The sequence below is a fragment of the Malaclemys terrapin genome, chromosome 8 (assembly GCF_027887155.1).
Source record: "Malaclemys terrapin pileata isolate rMalTer1 chromosome 8, rMalTer1.hap1, whole genome shotgun sequence".
NCBI classification, from domain to species: Eukaryota; Metazoa; Chordata; order Testudines; family Emydidae; genus Malaclemys; species Malaclemys terrapin.
In genome coordinates this window covers 110,580,730-110,593,280 of record NC_071512.1, presented here as the reverse complement: position 1 = coordinate 110,593,280, position 12,551 = coordinate 110,580,730, and the positions used below count along the sequence as shown (strand labels likewise).

The 12,551-nt window shown below is 47.2% G+C and overlaps 1 protein-coding gene across 3 annotated transcripts in view; it reads left to right on the top strand.

The window, feature by feature from the left end:
- CFAP57 (cilia and flagella associated protein 57) overlaps positions 1-12,551 on the top strand; it is a 145,402-nt gene that overhangs the window by 83,673 nt on the left and 49,178 nt on the right. For all 3 annotated transcript variants that reach the window (XM_054038478.1, XM_054038479.1, XM_054038480.1), the window contains one exon: positions 11,794-11,967. In XM_054038478.1, coding sequence (XP_053894453.1) covers positions 11,794-11,967 — 174 coding nt within the window. The remainder of the gene's footprint in view (positions 1-11,793; positions 11,968-12,551) is intronic.

Below are 12,551 nucleotides of genomic sequence, written 5' to 3'. Positions count from 1 at the left end.
AGGTGCCAACTAGATTAATTGAACTGATTAACCCCTTATAGGTAAGTGATTTTGTACCTTTGGCCAAGAGGGATTTTATATTACTGGATACATAAAGGTTGTTACCCTATTTTTAATAATTATGACATGCCCCCCAAATTACAGATGGTGTTGGACAGCCTGTTTTATACTGTCTGTGATTTTTTTCTGGAGCTTTAGGAGAAAACAGAGTTAATAAGACACATGAATCTTTAGATATACTACTGATTATATCAAAACTAATAATATTTTTTACATTTTAAGGATGATTTTAACCAGTTGATTTTGGGAAATTTTTACAGGAGAGTGCATTAGCCACTTTGTTAGAAGCTTTTGAAATGTGTTCTATTTTAAAATTAAAATTTTGGCGAGCTAAACTTTACCGAAGAAGTTTTTTGTTATTTTTTTTTGACAGTATGAAGCCACTTTAGCTCAGCATGGTTGGTTTGCAGGTGGAAACACCGTTTCCAAACATATGGACGTAGCTTTTTTAGAGGGTACACAATGGTGTAACTTTTTTTTTTTTGGTGATTGACCAGTGGCTTTTTTTTTTTTTTTTTTTAGACAGTTTTTTTGCTGAGAAACACGAGAGGATGGCATTTTTTTTTTTTTTTTTTTTGCATTAAAACTGCTTTTACACCATGCTTGGACGCATTTGTGGTTACTAGGAAAGGTTTGTTAAAGTTTGGGCCCTTAGCAAAGGGTTAGACATGAGTGTCGCTTTAAGCTGGTTAAAGGCCTTTTGACACTTTTTGGTTTACTGAACTGCATTTGGCTGTTTTTTTTTTTTTTTTGGTTAGGTTTGTCAGTGGGGCAGCAATCTGGCTGTAGTGCAGTACAAATTGCCTGTAATATTTGGCCAAGCCTAATAAGGATTGGACCTATTTTTTTGACTTTGGGACAGGCCACTTTTGGATAGCATTTACTTTGGCCGGTAGGGGGTTGATAGTTTTGTGACTGTAGCGGGGTGGACACCTGCTCCTGCCCTGAGGGGTTTGGAATAGCCTTGCAGAAGGCTGTTGCAGGAAGAAGCAGCTACTGGGCTGATTGGGGAAGTAGCTGCAGCTGGGCCACACCCTAATCAGAGCCCAGATGGCCTGTATAAAGAGGCCGGGAGCCAGGAGCCCAACAATCTCTCTCTCTGCTATCAGAGAGAGATGGGCCCGGCTGCAGGGAGCTAGACACAGACTAGCTGCGGCTGCAGCCTAGGAGAAGGCTAAGGGGTACTGGGGGTTGCAGAGGGCAGCCCAGGACTAGGCAGCAGGTCCAAACCCCCCTTGCCGATGATGAGTGGCCTATACTGCAGTCTGCCCCAGAGAGTGGGGGCTAGTTGGTGACTGGCAGTGGCCTTATCGTGAGGTGGGGTTAGTGGGTGGGGGTTCCCCTGGGAGGGGAGACCAGTGTGTGTGGGTATTGCCAGGGGGCAGCACCCAGAGCAAGGGGCACCGGGGTCCTGGGAGGGACATGGGGCCAGTGCAGACGACAGGGCGGATCACCGGCCTGCAGAGGGCGTTCCAGAGGCTGGTGAGCTAATTCCCTGGACGACCAGCAGGAAGTGCTGCAGGGGTGAGTCCGACCTCTTACAGTGACCCACCTGGCGTTTAAGGTAAGCTACTTTGTTTAGGCCTATGTTGGGGTTTGGACACCTGCTCCTGCCCTGAAGGGCTTAAAACAGCCAGGAAGAGGGCTGTGGCAGGGAAAAGCTAGGCTGATTGGGGAAGTAGCCACAGCTGGGCCAGGCCCCAATCAGGCCCAGCTGGTCCCTATTAAAGGTTTTGAGCCAGAGACAGTCTCTCCCTGCATTGAGAGAGAGAAGGGCCTGGTTACAGGAAGCTAGAGACAGGGTATCTGAGTGGAGCAGGGCTGGGGAAAGGCAGAGGAGCTGGGGAGCTCCAGCCTGGAAAGTCCCAGGCTGCGGCCTAGCATTGGGCTAAAAGGTATTGGGGGTTGCAGAGGGCAGCCCAGGGGTAGGCAAAGACAGCAGGTCCAAACCCAACCTCGCCTGTGATGAGTGGCGTATATTGCAGTCTGCCCCAGGGAGTGGGGCTAGAGGGTGATTGGCAGTAGCCTTACGCTGAGATGAGGTGGGATTACTGGGTGGGGGTTCCCTTGGGAGGGGAGACCCAGAGTGTGAGGGTACTGCCAGGGGGGCAGCAACCTGGAGAAAGGGGCACCAGGGTCCTGGGAGGGACATGGGGGGCCAGCGGTAAGGTGGATCACTGGCCTGCAGAGGGCGCTCCGGAGCTGGGATGAGCTAATTCCCAGAAGAGACCAGCAGGAGGCGCCGCAGGGGTGAGTCTGCACGTCTACAGCCTATTTGATACTTTTTAGTTTTAACAGTTAGTTTTGCCTTTTTTTGTGTGCTTGAAGACCTTTTGTAGATGCTTTAGGTGTTTTGCTCACAAATTAGAAAAGATGGCCACATTATTAAGGTAGGCGGCTGCAGATTTTTTAAATGTTGCTAGGAGACTATTTACAAGTTTTTGGAAAGTGATGGGTGCATTTTGCAGCCCAAAAGGGAGCACATTAAATTTATGTAGCCCTACATTGGTGATGAAGGCTGACCTTTTTTTGGTGGTTTTATTTAGCAGTACTTGTCGGTACCCCTTGGTTAAGTTTAAGGTAGAGATGAACTAGGCACATTTTAGTTTTTTTAATAGCTTATTTGTGCATGGCATTGGATAGTTGTGTGGGCGAGTTACAGCATTTAGCTTACGGTAGTTTACACAAAAGCATATATTTTTTTTTATTTGGTTTGGGAACCAAAACCACTGGAGAAACCTATGCACTTTTAGAGGGGCGGATTACCCCCATTTGTAACATGTTTTGGATTTTTTGTTTTATAGCAGTTTTGGCTTGAGGCACCAACCGATAAAGTTGGGCTTTAATTGGGTGAGCATTACCTGTGTTAATGGAGTGGTATGCCCATTTGTTTTATTTTGGGGTGGCTGAGAACATTGGTGCGAAGCTAGTGCACCTCTTTTTGATTTGCTGTTGCTGCATACATTTGAGGGTTATTGAGAGGTTTACTTTTTTTACGCCACCGTTACTTTTTTTTTTTGTAGTAGACACCTTTAGGCCACTTAGCATTTTTTTTTTCTGGACTGTAAACTGACAAACCTTTAATTTTTTGGACTAAAAGGGCTTTAGAGAATTAACATGGTATACTTTAGGCTTTATGTTTGAGGTGGGAGATGCTATGAGATAGTAAACAGCTTTTAGGCGCTTTTGGACCATGAATGGCCCTTTTCATGATGCTTTTATTTTATGCGCCTGGAACGCTTTTAAGACCATGACCTGGTTTTTTTTACTTTGACGGAACGCTTTTTGGCATGTTTATTATTCCAAGCCCTTTGCTTTTTTTGAGTATTTTTTAGGCTTTTTTAAGCAAGGGCTAAAAAGTTTTGTAGGGTGTTTTGTAGGTTAGTTTTTGGAGAAGGCGTAAACCCTTCCCATTGCTGCTTTACCAACTGTAATGGCCCCTGAACCTTGCGGCCATACACAAGTTTAAATGGTGAAAACCCTAAACTGGGATGTGGTACAGCCCTGTAGGCAAAGAGCAACACTAGGTTTTAATTATTGAAGTGCTTATTTACGAATTTATGTATTATGGCCCCCAAAGTTTTATAAAACTTTTTTACCAGACCATTTGTTTGATGGTGGTAAGGGGTGGCAACCAAGTGGTTTGCCCCATGAGCTTTTCAAAGGCTTTTTATGGTTCCTGCCAGGAAATTAGTTCCTGAATCTGTAAGGATGTCAGAGTGCTAATCTACCCTGGCAAAAATGTTTGTTAATGCCTGGCACACACTTTTAGCCCTGGTGTTGCTTAGAACTATGGCTTTTGATCATCAGGTGGCAAAATTTATGAAAATTAGTATGTACTGCTTTTTGTTGGGTTGTGTGGGGTTTTTTTTGTTTTTTGTTTTGTTTTTGAAAAGGACCCAGAATATTTACAGCTACTTGCTGAAATGGAACCTTAATTATGGGGAGTGGCTGGAGAGAGGCTTTGACCTGGTGTGGTGTGTGTGTGTGTGGTGTGTGGGGTTTTTTTTGGGGGGGGGGGCACACCTTACAAGACTGGACATAAGTAGAAACGTTCTTGCCCATTCCCTTCCAGTGGAAGGACTTCCCCAAACTGTCTTTCGTCCTGTTTACCCCAGCATGGCCACAAGTTTTCTTGTATAAAAGGTGTGGGTTTTTTACAACAACCCGGGATTGATTAGACGAGCTGAGAGGCGGTGGGTTGCTTTGTGCCGCCATCCAAACTTTCTGTAGGCTTTAATGTGCTTTCTGCTTGGCCTGGAACTGTTCTTTTGATGCTGGAGGCATTGGTTTTTTACTGGATTGTGGCCTTCAGCTTGGTTTCTTTGGAAGCAATGTAGGTTGCAGGGCTGTTTTTGTTGACTGTGAACCGCTTTTTGCTGGTGCACTATGTTGTGTTTTAGGCTCCGTCTGAGCCTCTTGCGCAGGTTTAGCTGCTGCTGCTAGTGCGGGCTTAGTGGTGCCCTTTGGTGTTGGAGTTATAGTTGGGGTTGCAAGTGCTGGATTCAGTGCTGGCAATGGTTTTGGTGCTGGTTGCTTCACCCATTTTGGTTTTGGGACTGGTTTTGGTTGGGTCTTTGGGACTGGATTCACTACTGCTGTCGCAGACGTTGGCATAGGGTTTGGTTTTACCACCTTAATCTGGGTTTTTGGTAACACAGACTGGGCCCTTTTAGAAGGCTTAGGAACAGAGCTAGGTGTGAAGGCTTGCTTAGCTTGGCTGCGGGTGACCATTTTCACCCTCTTGGCTAGCTTTACATGGTGGGCCAAGTTTTCCCCCAGCAGCATGGGAATGGGATAATTATTATAGACTGCAAAAGTTTACGTTTCTGACCAGCCCTTGTACTGGACAGGCAACTTGGCTGTAGGCAAGTCAAGAGTTTGACTGGAATGGTTGAATTGTTACTTGGGCCTCTGGGTTGATGAATTTGGGGTTCACTAAGGATTGGTTGATAGCTGACACCTGTGCTTTAGTGTTCCTTCATGTGATAACCTTTTTCCCGCTCAGTTACAGTTTTTCTTCGCTTTGAAGGTATTTGGGAGGCATTTGGGCCTGACTTTTGGTGTGACCCCAGTGCAATGAACTGTAATTTGTTGGGGTTTTGGGGGCAGCTGGCCTTTACACGCCCCAGCTTGTTACATTTAAAACATCGCCCAGCTGACTGGTCAATGGGGTGAGATGGGTTGCTGGACAATGGTGTGGGGGGGGTAAGGTGTTTGGGGTTTTTTGGGGGGTGTAGGTGGGGCCTTGGGCTGCCCCCAGTGTTAGAGTGGTTTTGGGATGTTTCTTTTGGTATTCGCCCAAATTGCAGCCAGGGTTTTTGTTTTTTTTTTTTTCACTGCTACCTTCACCCGTTTTGTTTTGATTTGCCCGCCTTTTTGGCGGTTTGGGACTGCCTGTATTAATTAGCATAAGAAGCAAGACTTTTTGCTGAGTTTATTTTTTTATTTCATAAGCACTATTTTACATTATTATTGGTTATAGTTAGGAACTGCTTCTGTACAACCAAATTAAACTTTTTTTTAAAGCTAGTTACACCCCTTTTTTTTTTTTTTTTTTTTTTTTTTACCCATTTATCTAACAGATTCTTGATTTGGTTTACATAAACCACATTACTTAGTCCAGCCCCTCTTTTAAGGGCTTTAAATTTTACTTTGTAAGTTTTAGGTGTAATTTTAAATTGTTTTAAAACCAAATTTTTAAATTTACCATAGTTAGAAGCATTCTTAATAGGCATTTTGTTGAATATGTTCGGAGCTTTTTCAGTTAATTTTGCTACCAATGTGATTATTTTGTGATTTTTAGGAATTGCATGAAGGCCGCACAGTCTTTTAAAGGTGATGAAATATTTAACAATATTACTGGATTTACTATACTGTGGATATAGTTGCTTCCATTTGTTGATTTTTGGGGAAGTGGAGCCAGCTGCTGATGATTTATGCTTTTGGGCCAAAATTTGGGCCTTAATCTGGGCCTGTATTTTTTGTTTTGTTTTTTAACTTCAGGACTTTTTTTATGGGCAGCCTCCTTCCTGGCTGCCTCTGCCTTCAAGCATTTTGCCTCCTTTCTTTCCTACACGTTCAACTTCAAGGGCTTTAAGGCCATTTGTTTTTTATGATTTTTCTTTTCTCAGCTTTCAATTTTTGGCTAATTTAGGGGTTTTTTTGGACTTTTGTTGTTGTTGTTATTCTAGCCTTTCTGCGCTTAACCTAGCCTAACCCAAGAGCTAGAAAGAAAAGAAAAAAAACAGCTTGTGAATTCCCTTGCAGGAACTTAACTACTCTGCCTTCAGGCAAAGAAAAAAAAACTCCAGCTGCTCTCAGCTTAAAAAAAAAAAGTCCTTTTTAAAAAAAACATCCTCCCTGGTTTTCAATCATCCAAAAGAAAAATGTTTTTAAAATTCTGAGGTCTGTGCTTACAATTTAAAATGATCGCACCACATTGCCACCATGTCAGGATTCCCTCCCCACTTTGAACTTTAGGGCACGAGCGCCGTCAGCTTTTTTGCCGCACTAGGCGGCGGAAGGTCCCGCCCCCAAAATACCGCTCCCAACAGAGGCGGCGGAAGGTCCCGCCCCCAAAATGCCAACAATCAGGGCGGCCGAAGATCCGGCTGCCATGGTCACCGCTCCCCAAATGTAAGTGCCCTAGGCGACCGCCTAGGTCGCCTAATGAGTTGCGCCAGCCCTGCTTTGGGGTACAGATGTGGAGACCCACATGAAAGACCCCCTAAGCTTATATTTTACCAGCTTAGGTTAAAAAGTTAGGTCAAGGCACACATTTTTCTTGTTCGTGGATGGTATTGCTGCCACCACCAAGTGATTTAAACAAACATTTAGGGAGGGGCCACTTGGAGCCTTATCCCCCGCAAAATATCCCCCCAAGCCCCTTCACCCCCTTTTCTGGGGAGGCTTGAGAATAATATACCAACCAAATAGGTTAACAAGGTAAGCACAGACCAGACCCTTTGGTTTTTAGTGTCCTAAAAACCCATCAGGTTCTTAAAAGAAGAACTTTATTATATTTAAAAAAAAAAAAGTAAAAAGCACCTCTGTAAAATTAGGATGGAAGGTAATTTTACGGGGTAATAAGACTTAGAACACAGAGGATTTTCCTCTAGGCTTAACTTCAAAGTTACAAAACAGGAATAAACCTTTCTTTTAGCACAGGGCAAATTTACAAGCTAAAACAAAAGTTAATTTAACACATTTTTTTGCTATTACAATTTTTGTAATTTTAGATGTATTATTTTAGTAGAAGCTGGATTACCTGCTTGGGTTGTTTTATTTTGTTTTTATTTTAAGAGGGAATACACAAAAGAGCACAAGCCAAGCCTTTCCGCCCACCTAGATTTGAAAGTATTTTTTTCTCCATTGGTTTTTCTGGTTAGGTGCCAACTAGGTTAATTGAACTGATTAATCCCTTACAGGTAAATGATTTTGTACGTTTGGGCAAGAGGGATTTCATATTACTGCATACATAAAGGTTGTTACCCTTTTCTTGATATTTATGACAACCTATGTGACACTACATCCCATATTCTTCATAAATATATTGTTATGATATGATTATGGCATAACTATGATGTATTTTATGCAAGATAGGTTCTTCTTTGAGTGCTTGCTCATATCGATTCCAGTTAGGTTTGTGCGCACCACCTGCACTATCGTCAGAGAATTTTTACCCTAGCAACACCCGGTGGGTCGGCTGCGGAGCCCCCTGGAGTGGCGCCTTCATGGTGCTGGATATATACCCCAGCCGACCCAGTGCCCCCTCAGTTCCTTCTTACCACCCGTGATGGTCGTTGGAACTGTGGAGCGCAGCATTGCTGTCCTCCACTCTCCCTAGCTCTTGTTTCCCAGTTAGATATTGTTGTAGTTATAGTTTTAGTGTATTTAAGTAGTTCATAGTTCTAGAGTAGTTTATAAGTGAAGTTAGCAGGCTGGAAGGGGGTTTCTCCCCCCCTCTTCTCCCCGGCATGCCGCCCAGGCTCATGCCCAAGGCTCCGGGGTTTAAACTGTGCTCAACCTGTTCTAAGCTTATGCCAATGGGGGATCCTCACAACTCTTGTTTAAAAAGTCTCACCAGACCAATAAGTGTAAGATCTGCAAGGCTTTCCGTCCTCAAGCCAAAAAGGAGCGGGACTTTAGGCTCATGGAGGCGGCCCTCAGCCCGGATACTCCTTTGGCACGCCAAGTTCCGGCACCGAGTGCCTCAGTGCACAGTGCTCCGGCGGCGACCGTGAGGAGAGGCAGATAAAGTCCCACTGCACCACGTCCGCTGCAAGCTCCTTGGTGCCAATCCCTGTCTCCGGGTCAGAAGAGACCTCATAAACCAGAGGGGACTGCCTCACAACAGCAGGCACCGGCGCCCCCCTTGCCAACCTCGGATTCGTGTCTGGGACCGGAGTGACCGAGGATACAGGCGCCGACATCAGCACCGTTGACTCCGGCACCGGCAGAAGGGCCGTTGAGTCTGGTGAGAACTGGCTCCCCGACCCATACTGTGGTTGCGCCCTGTCTTCCGTCTACGCCGGAGTCGTTTGCAACAACAAGGGACCTCATTGCCCTCACAGAACCGGCACCGTCTCAGACTGTGGCACTGCACTCCAACTGCACGGTGCAGTCTAGGGGCAAGCCAACCCTATTACGTCCTCCATCTCCGAGCGTGGACTCTCGGCACCGCTCCCGATCTAGGAGCAGGTCCCGGCGCCGCTCGCAGTCTCGGCACCATTCTCTATCATGGCACCGGGCGTACTCGTGGCCCAGATCTTCCTCCCGGTACCGTTCCACCTCTTGACACCACCCCACATCTCGGTACTGTTCGGACTCCTGACGCAGATCCCAGCACCAGTCTGAGCACCGATCCTGCTCAAGAGGCCGCTCCTGGTACTGCTCCCACAGACTGTCTTCATCGCGATCCAGGTCTGGATCGGCACCGTTCTCGATCCTGGTACTGCTCCCCGGCACCGCGCAGAGACCGCACACCTGTGGGCCGGCACTGCTCGGCACCGTTCCCAGCGGAGTCAACGCAGACACGCTCCACACCGCCCTGGCCCTCATGATCCGCCTCACGCTCTTCACAGTCTGATGGCACCTCCCGCTCAGCCTATCCCGCTCCAGGTCAGGCAGCGGACGACCTAGGCCATTGGCAGGATGGGGCTGAAGACCCTAGACAGGATCCTGCACACTGGTCTTTCTGGACCCCGTGAGCATATCACGAAGCCCAAGGGGCCCCACCGGCGGCCTCCCGCTCAGCACGTTCAGAGCCCTGAGTACCGGAGGCCACCATCAGTCATCCTCCCCCTGGGGGTATGGAGGTACCTGCGCCAACTCCTTCGCAGGCCCGAGACCCCGGTACAATGGATCCTCGGTCCCTCCCCTGCTGTTCCACCTCCCCTGCAGCCTCAGCACACTGCGCCACCGGCGCAATGCTCTGGGCAGCGGGGCTGCCAGCTCCTGGGGCAGCGCAGCTGCAGAGCCGGGGCCTCACCCGGTGCTCTGTACTGCGTGGTGGCATGGCTGGTTCCAGCCAGGTGGCGTGGCTGCCTGTCCTGGTGCTCTGGGCAGCGTGGCTGTAGCGCCGCCAGCCACCGGTGCTTCAGGCAGCACGGTAAGGGAGCGGGGGCGGTTGGATAGAGGGCAGGAGAGTTTGGGGAGCTGGTCAGGGGGCAGGGGTGTGGATAGGGGTTGGGGCAGTCAGAGGGTGGGGAACAGGGGGGTTGAATAGGGGCAGGAGTCCCAGGGGAGCAGTCGGGGGGGGGGGGCTGGATGGGGCGGCAGGGGGCTGTCAGGGGCAGGGGTTCTGGGGGCAGTCAGGGAGAAGGGGTGGTTGGATGGGGCAGGGATACCAGAGGGGCAGGAAGGAGAGGGGGGGTTGGATGGGGTGGCAGGGGGCAGGCAGGGGTTCAGGGTGGTCAGGGGACAGGGAGTGGGGGGATGCATGGGGCAATGGTCCCGGGGGCTGTCAGGGAACAGGGGAGGTTGGATGGGGCAGGAGTCCCGGGAGTGGTGCTGTCGGGGCAAGAAGCAGGGGGTGGGTCAGATAGGGGGCAGGGGCCGGGCAACGCCTGGCTCTTTGGGAAGGCACAGCCTCCCCTAACTGGCCCTCCATACAATTTCCAAAACCCGATGCGACCCTCAGGCCAAAAAGTTTGCCCGCCCCTGCCCTACAGGGACATGTGATCAAGTCACCTGGTACTGAACTCCATCTTGGAATACCAGTGTTTTTCCACTGAAAGGCATGGAAAGTAAGCCTGGAGACAAAGGGTTCCTGCCATATGCAAAAGCTATTTTAAGGCAGGGGAGTGACATCATCATGGTTCTTCACTGTTTCCCCGCCCAAGGAGACTCCTGAAAACACCTGAGGAAGAAGGACTGAACTGGGGGAAGGGCTGAACCCAGGCTAGAGGGATTTCTAGCCTGTGAAAGGAATACCTGGGGTTTTAAGCTGCAAGCAAGTGCAGTTTGCCCTTTAAGAAGCTCTGCAACCGGCTTAAATCATCAACTACCAAATTCATGGTCTATTTTCGTCAATTTCACGGTCATAGAATTTTAAAAACTGCACATTTCATTGTTTCCGATATTTAAATCTGAAATTTCATGGTGTTGAAATTGTAGGGGTCCTGACCCAAAAAGGAGTTGTGGGTGGGGTGACAAGGTTGTTGTAGGGGGGGGTTACGGTATTGCTACCCTTATTTGTGCACTGGTAGCGGCGCTGCCTTCAGAGCTGGACAGCTGGAAAGTGGCAGAGCCGCCTCCAGCAGCAGTGCAAAGGTAAGGATGGCAGGATATGGTATTGCCATCCTTACTTCTCCACTGCTGCCTGCAGAGCTGGGCCCTCAGTCAGCAGCTGCCACTTTCCAGCCAACCAGCTCTGAAGGCAGCAGCACAGAAGTAAGGGTGGCAATACCACAACCCCCCTAAAATAACCTTGCAACCCTCCTTGCAACTCTTCTGGGTCAGGACCCCCAATTTGAGAAACGCTTGTAGTATAGGGTAAAATCACACAAGACCAGATTTCACGGTCTGTGACATGTTTTTCATGGCCTTGAATTTGGTAGGGCCCTAATCATCATTTGGACATGAGTAGCAAATTCTCACCCTAATCTCTTTAGTATATTAAGCTTAGATTGTGTTTTTGTTTAGTTAAATAATCTGCTTTGAACTGTTTGCTATCTCTTATAATTAACTAAAATCTATCTATTGTAGTTAATAATAGTAGTTTTTGTTTTATCTAAAACTAGTGTGTGGAAATCATACTTGGTGCAGAAAACTGTTGCATCTCTTTCTCCACATTGAGGGAGCGGGTGGATTTTATGAGCTTACACTGTACAGTTCTCTGTACAGCGCACTGTATAGCCTTCCCATGCAGGTGCTGGTCAGAAAGCTTGTCTGCATGTTATTACAGCTGGGTGTGTCCCTACCTGTGTGCTTGTGAAAGTGTGAGATTGGGAGTGTGTCTGCAGCTTGTCACAGCATTACAGCGTGAGTGGGAGCCCAGGCTGGTGGGTTGAGGGGCTCAGTGGTACCCCAGTTCCAGGCAGCACCCAGGGGGAATTCGTTACACCCTAATACTAATTATTGCTCATGGCTCTGTTCCTCTAGGCAGATTTTTCTCATTATTTTGTCATTTTCTGTAAGTCAAATGGTGTGACAGCTGCTCATACACTGTTACGTAGGCAGTATTATAGAGCTTAGTCTGTGCTGCTTTTCTTTTCTTTTTTTTTTTAGATCCTGCGTGAAGTGCCTACTTTTGATGTTACTTATACTGCAATAGTTGTGTCTCATTCTGGGCGCATGGTGTTCACAGGCACTTCAATGGGGACCATCCGATCTATGAAGTACCCACTGCCTGTGCACAAGGAGTTCAATGAGTATCAGGCCCATGCTGGCCCTGTTACCAAGGTAAGGAGTTTTTTCTTTTCCAACCAACATATGAGTCATTTGGACTCCCCTGCTCTTTGTTTATCTCTGTTTTCTTCTACTCTATAGCATCTGCTAGTGTTAAGGCTACATATTGTATGTGAAAAATGTTAGAATTATTTGTTTTAATTTTTATGAATGTTAAATCTCCTTGGTTTTGTTGGTTAAGGTATTGTTGGCTGAAAGGTAGATAAGGGTTAAATCCTGCAGCACCCCACTAGAGAAACACATAAATCAGTTTGGACTAGAAACAGGATCAGAAGAAGGAACTTTGAAATATTGAACAAGGGATCTTTGGAAGGCTGAAACTATCTGTGCCCTTTGGAGGATTGTTTCAGCAAATTTCAGGAGAATACACTTGCCTGTATCTGAGTTATGGGAGAGAATGAAAAAATACCTTCCCAGCATATAAAAGAAAAAAGAATTGTGCTCAAATATGGCTGAACAAAAAATTCCTAACTTGGCATATGGCACATCCTCTCTGTGGAAGAGTCTCCTATTTAGGTTTGGCTGGGGTGAAGAAAATAAAAAGTTATAAGGGATTGGAAAATCTCTTCTGAGCATCG